The 13762-nt window shown below is 36.5% G+C and overlaps 1 protein-coding gene across 1 annotated transcript in view; it reads left to right on the top strand.

Moving 5' to 3' along the window:
- LOC102461967 (protein eyes shut homolog) overlaps positions 1 to 13762 on the top strand; it is a 166894-nt gene that overhangs the window by 83230 nt on the left and 69902 nt on the right. The window contains exon 5 of the mRNA XM_089776927.1: positions 6026 to 6140. Coding sequence (XP_089633053.1) covers positions 6026 to 6140 — 115 coding nt within the window. The remainder of the gene's footprint in view (positions 1 to 6025; positions 6141 to 13762) is intronic.

Raw genomic sequence — 13762 nt, 5'->3', positions numbered from 1 at the left:
TCTCTATGTTTTCTTATGTGTGCATGGTTAGATTAAAAATGTTATATGCAAAAGCAATTGTGGGTAACATATAGTTAAAGAAAAATAACAATGAGAGACCCAGCAGTTGAAAAAAATCTCCCTCTAGTGAACTGATCATAGAATCATAGGACTGGAAGGGACCTCGAGAGGTCATCGAGTCCAGCCCCTCGCCCTCAAGGCAGGACCAAGCTCCGTCTACACCAACCCTGACAAGTGTCTATCTAACCTGTTCTTAAATATCTCCAGAGAGGGAGATTCCACCACCTCCCTTGGCAATTTATTCCAATATTTGACCACCCTGACAGTTAGGAATTTTTTCCTAATGTCCAATCTAAACCTCCCTTGCTGCACTTTAAGCCCATTACATTTATACTGGTATAATAGTCACCATCTTGGCCATTACAGTAATGCTTGCACCTAGAAACTCCAGAACTAGAAGCATGAGTGTCTATAGACTGAGATAAAGAGATTCAGCTGGAGTCTGTAACAGACTTCTTGGTGGACTGTGAACAAAAGGCACCAAATAAGTCTCACTGACCAGTTGATTACCTAAGCCAGCTTCACACGTATTTGATTTGGGCTAGTGACTATTCAGGGTAAAACACTGTTAAAACTCTCATTGATTTCAGTGTAGTCAAGATTTCACCCTACTGTTTGCACACTTTGCACATGTTTAACCATAATATTAGCTTGGTATCATAGGCAAAAGCAACTATACAAAAAGAATTAAGACAAACACATCAGGCATCTGAAAACTTGTTTGAGAAGCCTGATTATAAAACACTGAGAATTAAATATTGCTTTTTAATGATGAATTGATAGAAAGTAGAACACTGTAAGCAAAATAGCATGTGTGTGGCAGTAGACAGTTCATCTTTTAACTTTTCATCACACAAAGGGCTTGGTCCTGTACGTCTTAGGCAAAACTCCTGTGTGACATGATAGGGAATTTGTCCTGAGCAATGAGTGCAGGAGTTGGCCAAAATGGTATTTTTCCATATATTTTTAGATATTAATTGTTTATAATTGCTGTCAGCTTCCAGCATCTTTATGGACAAAATTCAGTATATGGAAAATAATTGGCCACCCTAGAGTATTTAAGAAAAGATCATTGTGCTTGGATCTCTCTATAGGAGGGAATAAGAGTGCAGGTGAAGGAAAAGAGAGATTGAGATTAGCAAATGAATATTTTATTTGCACAAGATCTCATCACTTTGTTTTAGTTTTCTGTTTTTAGCTGTCAGTGCATCATTTAGTTCTGCTCACTCTCAACTTCTTTTTTTGCCTTTGTCCCTCACATGCTCAGCTTTTATCAACCTACCCTTTGTTCCCTTGGAAAGCAGCTGTTTTCTATTCTAAACATATTACCAAATCGGTTCAATTTAATTTTCTTCACTTCAGATATGATGTATGACTACCTTGAATCCTAATTCCATTGTTTCAGTTTTTATATCATGTAGAACTTTATACTAAGAATCTGATAATAGTATTTTTTCTTAAATGGCAAAATTTAAAGTGAATTCAAATATTCAGTGAACAAGGATATCCATCACAATAGATTGTGATTATTTCCTTACTATCTGCTTCTATTATTCATGTTATCTAGGACAATACAATGTCACAAATATAGGAAAGAGAGTTTATTTATTTACACTTTCTTATTTATTTATCTCAATTTATTTACATTTCTTTATGTACACACATTTATTTACATTTATTTACACTTCCTTTGTCTGTTATTGGCTTGCTTGTTTAAAAGCCTGAGTCACTAGGTAAATTGGGCAAATAGAGAAACTGCAAAAGGCAGCTTTAAAAATAGGGCTCATTTCTTAACCTATGGCAGTTTTGTAAAATAACTAGGCCAATTATATTGACTCAGTAATGCTGTGCAGCTTCTAGGCCAATTAAGTTGACCAAGAGAAGCTGTGCCTCTCTCACCTGATCTATGACCATAATCGGAAGCAAATCAATAAAATAAGTTCTATAATAGGGCTGTTCATTTAAAAAAAAATGTGTTACAAAAAAAACCCTGGTAAAGGTATACATGGCAACCTGATTCAGTCTTAAATATAATAACTTTCAATGGTGACAAATAAAAAGGAGGGCGAAAGAGTTCACTGTTTGTCATTTAAACTTCAGCCTTTAATAGTTACCACAAAGTGATATTTGCATTTTTGCTTGTAGCTATGTTATTGAACAAATGGAGTGAATGCACCCACTCATTTTACAAATTTATTTTGAGACACAAACATTAGACAGAAAATCTAGTAAGACAGACTTCTTTGTCAGAATTACAGATCTTGATGCTTGAAATACTGTAATATGCTTTGTGTATATAGTATATGTAGTGTCTGTGGCACCTTAGAGACTAACAAATATGTATATAGTATCACGAGCTTTCATAGGGAAAACTCACTTCTCCAGATGAGCTGATATTTTTGTTGTATTATTTATTTGAGGGTATTTTTGAGGTGAAGGGAAGATTTTAGCCAGACATTATTGCTGAATCAGGGCAACAAAAAACATCTCAAAAGGAATTTCCCATCCTCTAAATGAAATTTTCTCCTTCACACACAATCAGCTCAGGGTAATGTATTTAAATTTTAACTTTATACTAATAACCCTCAATCATTGTACAAGTGAAGATCTTTTACAATTGCTTACCATAATAATGTATTAATGTGTATATTAGACCATATAAATGGTTAAACTTCTCAAAAGTAATTTTTAAATTAAAGGTATATTAGTAATGCTGTCTCACACTCTTTTTTACAGACGTGTATTACTGACTTTATCTACAGGACACAATTAAAGAATAAACCCTAATGAAAAAGTACACTGTAACACAGGGTCCTCATCAAGACATATATATTTCTTTATTATCTGACTTGTCGTCCGACTTCTTCAGTTGTTTAAGCAGACTGGACTGAAAACTGCAGTGTTCCTCATTTCATATCCAAAGGCTTTTTACGTTGCCAGAAGAAAAATACTGATTTGCCATTTTAAGTACTGTTCTTGTCAGAAAAGAAATTTTGTCTGTAGTCAAGCTGATACAACTTCAATTACACTGGTGTGTAAAACAGTCCCCTGGATTTTCAGAGCATGAGGAAGGGCAAAAATCCCTTGTTATACTTGAAAGAAGGACACAGGATCTTTTTCAGGGAGATAAGGCAATACGCTGCATGTTTTGATAATATAACAAAGTGACATATGCATTTACACACACACACACACACACACACACACACACACACACGCCCCGTGCTGACACAATAGTTGCCAATCTATTGCTTGGCTGAACCTATTGGCCAGATAGGTCAGGTGCAAGAAAGGAACCTGGTTCTTGCCAGTCCATACTGATGCTCCAAAGTTAGCAGGATGAGAACCCGAAGAACCATACAAGACGTCCCATCCTTTATAGGATTTTCCTTCTATGCATTTTGCTTTGTCAGGCCTTTATCTATTATTCAGCATCACAATCAAGCTTCTTACGACATGCTTATCGGGAAGAAGTTGTCCTCACAGTCATTTGATATCCATATGCTGATGACCCTTCAGGGGTGTTGTCTTCCAGCGAAAGTTGTTATTGGTTCCATATCAAGGGGTGCTTGCCACTGACTTCAGGGTTCGTTTATCTGCCTCACTCCAGTTTGTGTCTTCAGTGTGCTTTCACTTAATTCATAATTATTTGGTGCTTCTCAGTCTCCAGATGCTCCTCTGACCATTTGAGCATGCAGTGGTCGTCACACTTATCTCTCCTAAAACATTCTTTCTCTCATTCACACAAACAATACATTTACAGAATTGCAGCATGGAAAAAAAGGATACTTCTAGTTCCTTTAACAAAGTTACAAAATCTTTCAACATTAATTTTTGTTCTATTTATGACAAGGCCTTGTCTAATATTAACATCACTATGTATTACTATATGCTGTCTCTTCACTTAAATATGCTAACATCAAACAGAGCTGGAGCTAAATTAACAACTCCACTTCCTGCAGTATGGACAGTGCCAAAAGTTGAGTTAAGGTATTTCAACTTCAGCTACGCAATTAACGTGGCTGAATTTGAAAATCTTAATTTGACCTCGTCCCGTTGTGTAGATATACCTCTAGTGTAGACATGCCCTTAGGGTGCATCTACAGTGCACAATACAGCTTATTTCGAGTTAATTTTTAGTCCTATTCCAAAACATCCCTTAATCCTTGAGGAACGAAGTTTACAGGGATGTCGGATAGCACATCGTTATTTCAAAAGCTGTCAAGATGTGGAAAATGTTATTTCAGGATACTGTAAGTATCCCAAAATAGCATTGCTCTCCAGACACACCCCTAGAGAGTAATAACAAATATTTTTAGTATCATCATGAGCTTTTGTGGGTAAAACTCACTACATCAGATGAGCTGATATTTTTGTTGTATTATTTGCTTGGGGTGACAAATAATATTTTTGTTGTATTATTTTTGAAGTGAGGGGAAGATTTTGGCCAGACTTGATTTGGATATGCTGCCACTTTATGTGAAAGTCCTACTGAGTTTAACAGGGAAAGATTTACTGCCTTTTGGAATTTTTTTAAACCAGCTTATAGAACTCAATACTGTAGAGTGTTTCTATTAATTTTTCTAGGCTGGTTTAAAAAATTTGATCACTGATACATAGAATTCTATAGGCTGGTTTTAAAATTCTATAGAAAAAGTATCTTTCTCTACTACTGTCTATATGTTAAAAGGCTAAATAGACTGCTAAGCTAGACTTGGCACTATTATTTTTTTAATTTGGAGAACTATGAGGAACCTGACTGTCCTCCACCTGTCAGGAGGCACAGCCAAAGAGAAGTAGAGACAAAGATGGCTCTACGTCATCTTTAATGTTTCTAGTTTCTAGGCTGTAACAGGGACCAAAATAGCCTCCAATATAAACTCAGCAAATTTCATTAACTTCTGCCTATGAATTACTTTGCAGCCTTGAGTTGCGGGAGCATTCTTCATTTCAGCCACCTCTGTCATGGCCCACATAAACTCCCTCCCAACCCTGCTATACTTTGTCACCAGGAGCTGCTTCTTAGCATGTTATAAGTGCTTGTAGGAGTGAATTTAACAGAATGACATGTACATCAAAGGAAGATTATCCCTCTCAGTATTTAAGAATGATTTAATAATCTGGCTTTCACATATTATATATTGATAATTTGGGCCAGATATGAAACTCTTAAATATTGACTTATTCTCCAATATTTGGCTGTCTCTCTTGAACAATGCTAAGTTAATATAAATTGAAAATCTCATCCTTTTTCAGTATGGATTTTTTTTAAGTGGCAGGAGTGATAAAAAAGGACTTTACCTTACTCATGACAACATATGACAGTGAGCCATAGGAACTTCACAGAGCTTCCTCTACCATGACAGAGCTAACCATTCCTTCATAGTCTTAAAATGGAGCTAAACTGCCACCGCAGAACAGAATGCTAGTTTCTTTCTTAAAAGAAAATCTATAATTATAATTAAACAAACACAATAGCAGTCATGTCATTATCCTTTGCAGAAGCTTCCCACATTTTCTTCAAACTCAAGTTTTTCATTATTGACTAATGTGCACTAATCATCAGTGTAGCAAGACTATGCTGAGGGTTCTAAATCTCATTTATCATCATTTTCCCCACTGCTCAGTAATAGACTCATCTATTCTAAAAGCTTCCAAATTCTTTTATATAGTTCACCATCCTAGCTCAAAGATTATTTTATTCCTAACTACCCAGACAATATTAAGCTCTACTATAAAAAATGCATTTCTTTTAATGATTTATTTTTAATTCTGTGCAGAAGTGAAAATATCCAGAATCAAACAACTTATTGTTAATTTCTTGGAAGCATGTTTATTTGTTGTATTAACACAGAATATCTGTTTTGTTACCGGAAGAACATTATTTAATGGTATTATGGAACTGAATTAAATGCAATTAACTTTTAAAATCTGAGTCTTCTTAAATACACTGGTGTATTTGCAGCTGCATGCCAGGATTCACTGGGAAGAACTGTGAGGAAGTAATTGACTACTGCAGGCTGCTCAGCATCAACTGTCTGAATGAAGGATTGTGTCTCAATATAATTGGAGGATTCAGTGTAAGTAATTTAATATATGGTAAACTAATTCAGTACTTCAAACTATAAAAGCTTCAGCCAACCAGAACTTGAAAAGCATTTATTATTCTGAGAGAAGAGAAATGCATATTTATGTGTTTGCTATTTATTTAAATCAATAATTCAAGAAGGATTAACTCTAATCATATGGATTTTCATTCACCACTTTTCTATTGGGATTATGCTTTCGACTGTATCAGGTAAGTGGATTTGACAATATATGTATTGTAAAAAAGTTATATAAATAATTTTGATCTAGTGTTAAAAAACATGCAAATAACAGTCCCATTTGTGTCATAGCATTTACAAAAATAACAAACAAACAAACAAACAAACAAAAAAACTCTCTTGAACTGAGTGTAGAATTTTGTTTTTTTACCTAACATGAGGCAAAATTTAATCACAAATAAAATTGCCAAACAAAAATCCATTTACTCAAGTAGCCTGTCTTCTGACAGTGGCCAGTATGAGATGCTGAAGAAAGAATGAACAGAACAAGTAAGCATCAAGTGATCCATTCCCTGTTGTTCATTTCCAGATTCTGACAAACAGGCTAACAACACCATTTCGGCCTATCCTGACTAATAGCCATTGATGGACCTATGCTCCATGAATTTATCTAGTTCTTTTTTGAATTGTGTTTTAGTCTAGGCCTTCTACAACATCTTCTGGGAAAGAGTTCCACAGGTTGACTGTGCACTGTTAAAAGAAATATTTCCTTTTATATGTTTTAAACTTGATGCCTATTCTTTTCATATGGTCGCCTCTAATTCTTATGTTATGAGGAGGAAATAGCACTACCTTATCTACTTTCTCTACACCAGTCATGATTTTTTTTAGACCTCAGTGACATACTCCCTTAGAGGTCTCTTTTTCAAGTGGAAAAGTACTAGTCTTACTAATTTGTCTTCATATAGAAGCCATTCCACACCCCTCATCATTTTTGTTGCACTTTTCTGAATCTTTTCCAATTCCAATGTATCTTTTTTGTGAGATGAGGCAACCACATCTGCACATACTATTCAAGATGTCTTATTATCTATCTTTTTCTTACTGATTCTCAACATTCTGTTCACTTTTCTGATTGCTGCTTCATATAGAGTGGTTATTTTAGAAAACTATCCACAATTACTCCAAGATTTCTTTCTTTATTGGTAATAGCTTATTTAGATCACCTCACTATATACCCCTTTTTTCATGTTGAATAGGACTGGTCCCAGAACAAACTTCTCTCAATTCCGAAAACTGAAAGCATTTATACCTACTCTTTGTTTTCTGTCTTTTAATCGGTTACCAATCCATGAGAGAAACTTTCATCTTATCCCTTAGTTGACAATAATCACTTAGTTGGACAACTTTTTTATTAGTAGCATATAATATATAAATGAGGTGTCCTAGTTAAACTGTAATGTAAAGACATCATACAGAACTTAAATGTACTGTATAAATATACATTTTGAGGTGTCATAGTTAAACTGTAATGTAAAATATCATACATAAGTTAAATTAAAGCGTCAATTCTATATGCCTTGATACGGAATGCTCCTACTAGTGATGGTGGATAAAATTTTCAGTTGCACTAAACTTTTGCTCAATATAACTTATGAAATGGGAGAGAAAGGTGGCTTTAAGGCATCTTTTCCTTGTATTTTACCATCTTGAGTGGCATAATTTGAAGAAATGTTTTTTTAATTGGACAGGTGAAGTAAATTGTAAAACAGTATATAAGGAACTAGAGAAGGAATGTGCCAATACCCTAATGTCACCTTTAGGAGATGATAGTCTCCCCCAAAAAAGTAATAGCAGCAGTAAATATGCATGGTGAGATGTTATTTCTCTTCTCTCCACTGTTGTTTCCATTGGGAAAGACTAGGTGGAAGTTACATATTTCAAATTGTATTTGTTCAACAACAATATACAGAAGAGAATTGAAAAGCTAAAAAGATAAAAAGACAGAAGAGTTCTTTCTCTTCTTACTTCCTGAGGCTTATTTATACCTCTCAGAGCCTATGTCACACATCAGTTTGTCTTAATCAGTAGTAAATGTCCTAAATTTCCCAAAGCAATTTCTTCTCCAAAACTATTTAATAAAGACTTTTATTATATATATTATTATATATATATAATGTGGCTCTGACTTTTTGGTATCACTCCAAGATACTTCCTGAGGGATATCTGCTGATCATTCTATTACAATGCAATTCATATCAGAATAATCCTTGTATCTATCTGTGTATTAACTCCAAACCCCATTTGCTCTCAAAAACGTGAGTAGGAATTGAGCTCTTCTCTCTAGTGGCTGCCAATTCACTATCTGGAAAGAAGTGGATAGCATATTCTTACCAGAGACAACTCGTGTAACACTGCAGAAGCCAGCTGACCTTACTCTGCTCCTCTCCCATCAGCAGGCACTGATCATCTCTTCTTGGACCTCATGTTGAGATGTTAGTGGTGATGGAAACAAATTTTTAATACATCAAGTGTTACTCCTCTCATCTTCCATTTCACACCCTCTTTGAACACTTTCTGTTATCTCACCCTTTCTCTTCATTAGCTAAGTCTCTATGCTTATTCATCTGGGAGGCATGCTAAGACCCTGCAAAAACATGAGTCATGTCTTCACTAGGAAATTGTTCCAGGTTAAAAAAATATGTTAGAGCCAGGGAGCCAAAACTATGGCCACAAGCAATACATAACTCACCAGAGCTTTTCATGAGGCCCACAATGGTTTCTGTCTTCAGGTGGAGAATCTGATTGGACTGCACAAGATTGTACTTAGGTTTATGGCACTTCTGTGTATTAAGGTTGGGAACCACACTTAGAATCATAGAGTTGGAAGAGACCTCAGGAACTCATTGAGTCTAAACCCCTGCCAACCCAGGACTAACCCTAACTAAATCATCCCAGGCAGGACTTTATCAAGCTGGGACTTGAAAAACTCCAGGGATGGAGATTCCTCCACTTCCCTACGTAACCCATTCCAGTACTTTACCACCCTCCTAGTGAAATGGTTTTTCCTGATATCCAAGCTAGACCTCCTCCTCTGCAACTTGAGACCATTGCACCTCATTCTGTCATCTGTCACTACTGAGAACTGCCTCTCTTCATCCTCTTTGGAACCCCCTTTCAGGTCATGAAAGGCTGCTATCAAATACCCCCTTACTCTTCTCTTCTGTAGACTAAATAAGCCCAAATCCCTCAGTTTCTCCTCATAAGTTATGTGCTTGAATCCCCCAAATAATTTTTGTTGCCCTTCTCTGAACTTTCTCCAATGCATCCATTATTTCTTTAATGGGAGCCCCAGAATTGGACACAATACCCCAGATGAGTCTCACCAGTGCTGAATAAAGGAGAATCATCACTCCTCTAGATTTGCTGGCAATTCTCCTACCAATGCACCCTACTATGCTGTTAGCATTTTTGGCTACAGGGTGTACTGTTGACTCATATCCAGCTTGATACCGACCACCAACCAGACATTGAGCCATTGATCACTACCTGTTGAGCCCGACACTCTAGCCAGCTTTCTATCCACTTCACCGTTGATTTATCCAGTCCATACTTCCTTAACATGGAGGCAAGAATATTGTGGGAGACCCTAACAACAGCTTTGCTAAAGTCAAGTTATAGCACATTCACCACCTTCCCCATATCCATAAAGACAGTTACCTTGTCAGAGAAGGCAATCAGATTAGTCAGGCATGACTTGCCCTTGGTGAATCCATGTTTACTATTCCTGATCCTTTCCTTTCTTCCAAGTGCTTCAAACTGGATTCCTTCAGGATCCCTCCATGATTTTTCCAGAGACTGAGGTGAGGCTGACTGGTATGTAGTACTCTGGATTGTCCTTCTTGCTTTTTTAAAGATGGGCACTACATTTGCTTTTTTCAAATTGTCAGGTATCTCCCCCTGATCACCACGAGTTTTCAAAGATAATGGCCAATGGATCTGCAATCATATCAGCCAACTCCCTCAGCACCCTCAATGCATTAGCTCCAGTCCTATGGATTTGGGATGTCCAACTTTTCTGTTAACATATTTTAATTAGCGTGGTGTTAAATAAAACTGATGCTCAGATCCTCAGATATTTAAGCACTTAACTTCCACTGCTTTGAGTGGAAGTTAGTAGGATAATATCAATGAAGATCTGGGACTTAGTGTTTTGTGAATGCACAGATAAGCCATGTTTATAAATGTCTAAAAGGGGTAGTTGTGTTTGTCTGTATCTGCAAAAACAATGACGGGTCTTGTGGCACCTTAGAGACTATAAATCTGCTAGTCTCTAAGGTGCTGTAGGTTTCCTTTCTATTTATATATGTGGTATTGTTAACCCTAGCACTTCTAGGTCCCTTCTAGCTATGATTTACAACAAGCAGCCAACACATTTGAAAACACTATGGGTAAAATATTATTAAACATCATTAGCAAAAAATGTGTGAGATAATATATTTTTAACATAATAGTAGTGATTCTGAAGGGTTCACACCTCTATCAAATGTATGACATACTTGATAACATTACAGTTAAGCTGAGTCACTTTAGGCACCATGACTCCTATCCTCTTAAAAAGTCCTTAGCTTAAAAAAAATCTTCATTGAGTACACAATATTTAAAACAAGCAGATGTACCCGGTGTTGCCTCGGTCCTTCAAGGCTGAGGGCTGGCAGGGTAGGAGAGGTACAGAACTCAGGGGCAGGGTGTTGGGGATGTAGGTGGGGAGTAAAGAAGGATGGAGGTGGTGGAGGGCCTTTTTCTTCTCCATACTACCCATGGCCAACAGAGACCGTTTTCCTCCCCTCTTCCCACTCCCCATTTTGACACGGGCCTTCCCTCACCCCCGCCACTGTGGTTAAGGGCCAGGATAGTGGAAAGGTTTTGAGGCAGGCTTACTCAGCATGCTGCCAGGCAAGATGGCAGAGCCCCAGCCCTGCTGGCCACGCCATTGGTGGTACAACTGCCCCCAGAGAACATTCAGCAGGATAGCTCTCCCCTGTGGGTTCACAACCCCCAGTGGCACTCTCATGTTGTGTCCCTCTGAACAGCAGACCCTCTCTTTGTATGATGTGGAAAATAGTTGTTATGGGGGCTTCTTATCCTGGCACAACCAAACCATAGATAGATAGATAGATAGATATCTCTGGAGCACAGCATAGGTAAATAGGAATCACACAACTAAATCTCCATTCACTATCATGAGAATCTGCTTTTTATTCATGAAAGATTAACAAAATAAGACAAGAGCCCTGACTTCTTCCTGCTATAGTAAGCAGAGGAAGAATGACTTTAAAGTTGTCTACTGATCAATTTATCTACATGGTAGATACAGTGTTATAATGGAAGAAAGGCATAAACACAACTTTTCTCTCCTTTCATCTGTTTATTTCCCATGTCCCTTTACATCTGGCAATAAATGAATTACAAGGTAAAGATTAAAATATAAAAGTGGCTTAACTTATCAAAGTGAATACTATTTATGATAGAAGTGCAGACATCAAAGTGAATACTAAGCAAACATCAAGGGAAAATAAAAAGGGAAAATAAAATACTATTTTTGTTTATGAAAGATATAAGCAAAACATGTGCCCAAAGATACATATTTTTGTATGACAGTCCTAGAAAATATGCTTTCAGGACCAATATAGCAAAACAGGGTTTATGGAATGAGAAAATGATTAAACTTTCAAAACAGATACAAATAAATGAGCTGGCACAAAAAAGGTTGAAATTCTTTGTTTAAACTTTAATGCTTGAGAGAAGTGGCTAGTAGGATACACAGTACATGCCTAGAAACCAGCATGACATGCCTTGAGGATTGACAGACAATACTGGTCAAACAAAGTAAGAGAACTGTGAAGAAGAGGATTAGAGAATTTGGCACAAATTACTGGCATTTCAGTTGAGAGTGAATATTGTACTGAAACATTAGGTACATGAACACATATAACCCAGGATTAAAAATCCTAGTTCTTTCCTTTGAATGTCTGCCTCTGCTGTGGAATCTTTATCTGAAAGGGTAACCAGCTGTACATACCAGCTTTCTCTTTGTATTGTCCATAGTCATTTATGAATGCTCTCCAGCAAGGTTTTGTTTATGGATATTGTCAGTCCACAACCTTGTTTCACTTTCTTCTCCAGATGGCATCAACTCACTGAGTAATCGACACACAATATATTGTAAAATATATTCATAGTAATAATAATATAACATGTGCTCATTTACATATATTATAAAATCACTGAGTCCTTGAGATATATTTATTTACTTTTGGCTACATTATTACACTGAATAAAAGGTAGTATTTAGTTCTACTGCCTGAGGAGGAGATGAAGAAAGGAATTGTAACTTTCCAACAAAACTTACAATTTCCTCAATGCTTCTCCAGAACTTGCTACATGCCTACTCAAGGAGTAAACAACTTTCTCCTTCTTGCTATCTCAGCTCTAATGGCTACAGCTCCGCTTATTGATATGGGACACAACCAATGAAGAATTAAAGAATGATAATTTAATTAAGTCCAGTCAGAATAGTTTTACAAAAAAATAGGTCATGTTAATCCATGTTGATTTAGTCGGGGTGTTTTTTGTTTGTTTGTTTTGCTTTATGTCTTTTTGATGAGCTTGGCTATATTGGCAAGCTAGCCATAAAAATTCTGTTGAAATATTTTTGTATTGGCATTTGAGGATTGTTGAACTAGAAACATTTCACAGAGCTGGTTTACTTTTGATGATTTTCCAAGGGAAAATCAGTTTTCAAAACCTTCTTGGTTTCTTGTCAGCACAGCCACCCATCGGCCCACCTGCCAGACACCCCCACTTTCAGAGATCTTAGGGCTTTCAGAAACCTTGGTTCCAGGAAAACCCATGAAGCAGACTGCCTTGGAGCTGCAACTCAATTCCATTTTGAGAATTTTGAAATGTGTAGTCTAAATTCCAAATCAGAACTAAATCAAATTTCAAAATATTGACATCTTCCATTAAACAGAAAGGCCTTTCTGTGACCAGATGACTTTTGAGCTAATATGCTTAGACTTTTTAAGGCATTTGACTTGTTCTAATTTAGAAACAAATTCATGAAAAAATAGCACTGTACAAAGTCATTCTAGCCCATATTAAAAGAATTAAAAATAGTTAACTGATAGTAAAAGATATGAGAAAGGGATTGTGAATGTGGAATCATCATTCAGTGTGGGTATTTCCAGTGGGATTCCTTGGGAATCTATCCTTTGACTCTATGCAATTCAATATTTTTATTGATGATCTGCAAGAAAATATAAAACCATTGCTGGTAAAATTTGTAGATTTCACAAAAATGGACAGAGAGCTAAATAGTCATAGGGACAGATCAGTTATCCCAACAAATCTAGACTATTTGATAAGATGTGCTAATTTGAACATGCATCTCAGTACAGACAAATATAAAGCCATACATCTAGGAATAATGAATGTAAGTCACACAAGGGTGAGAGAGTATCTTCTGGTATTCACTGATGATAAGAAGGACTTTAAGGTCATGGTGGATAATCAGTTCAACATGAGCTCCCAGTGTAATGCTGTAGATTAAAGGGCAAACATGGGCCTTTGATGCATAAGCAGAAGAAGATTAT

The sequence above is a fragment of the Pelodiscus sinensis genome, chromosome 3, assembly GCF_052426305.1.
Source record: "Pelodiscus sinensis isolate ZL-2025 chromosome 3, ASM5242630v1, whole genome shotgun sequence".
Taxonomy (NCBI): Eukaryota; Metazoa; Chordata; order Testudines; family Trionychidae; genus Pelodiscus; species Pelodiscus sinensis.
This window is presented reverse-complemented; position numbering and strand designations above follow the sequence as displayed.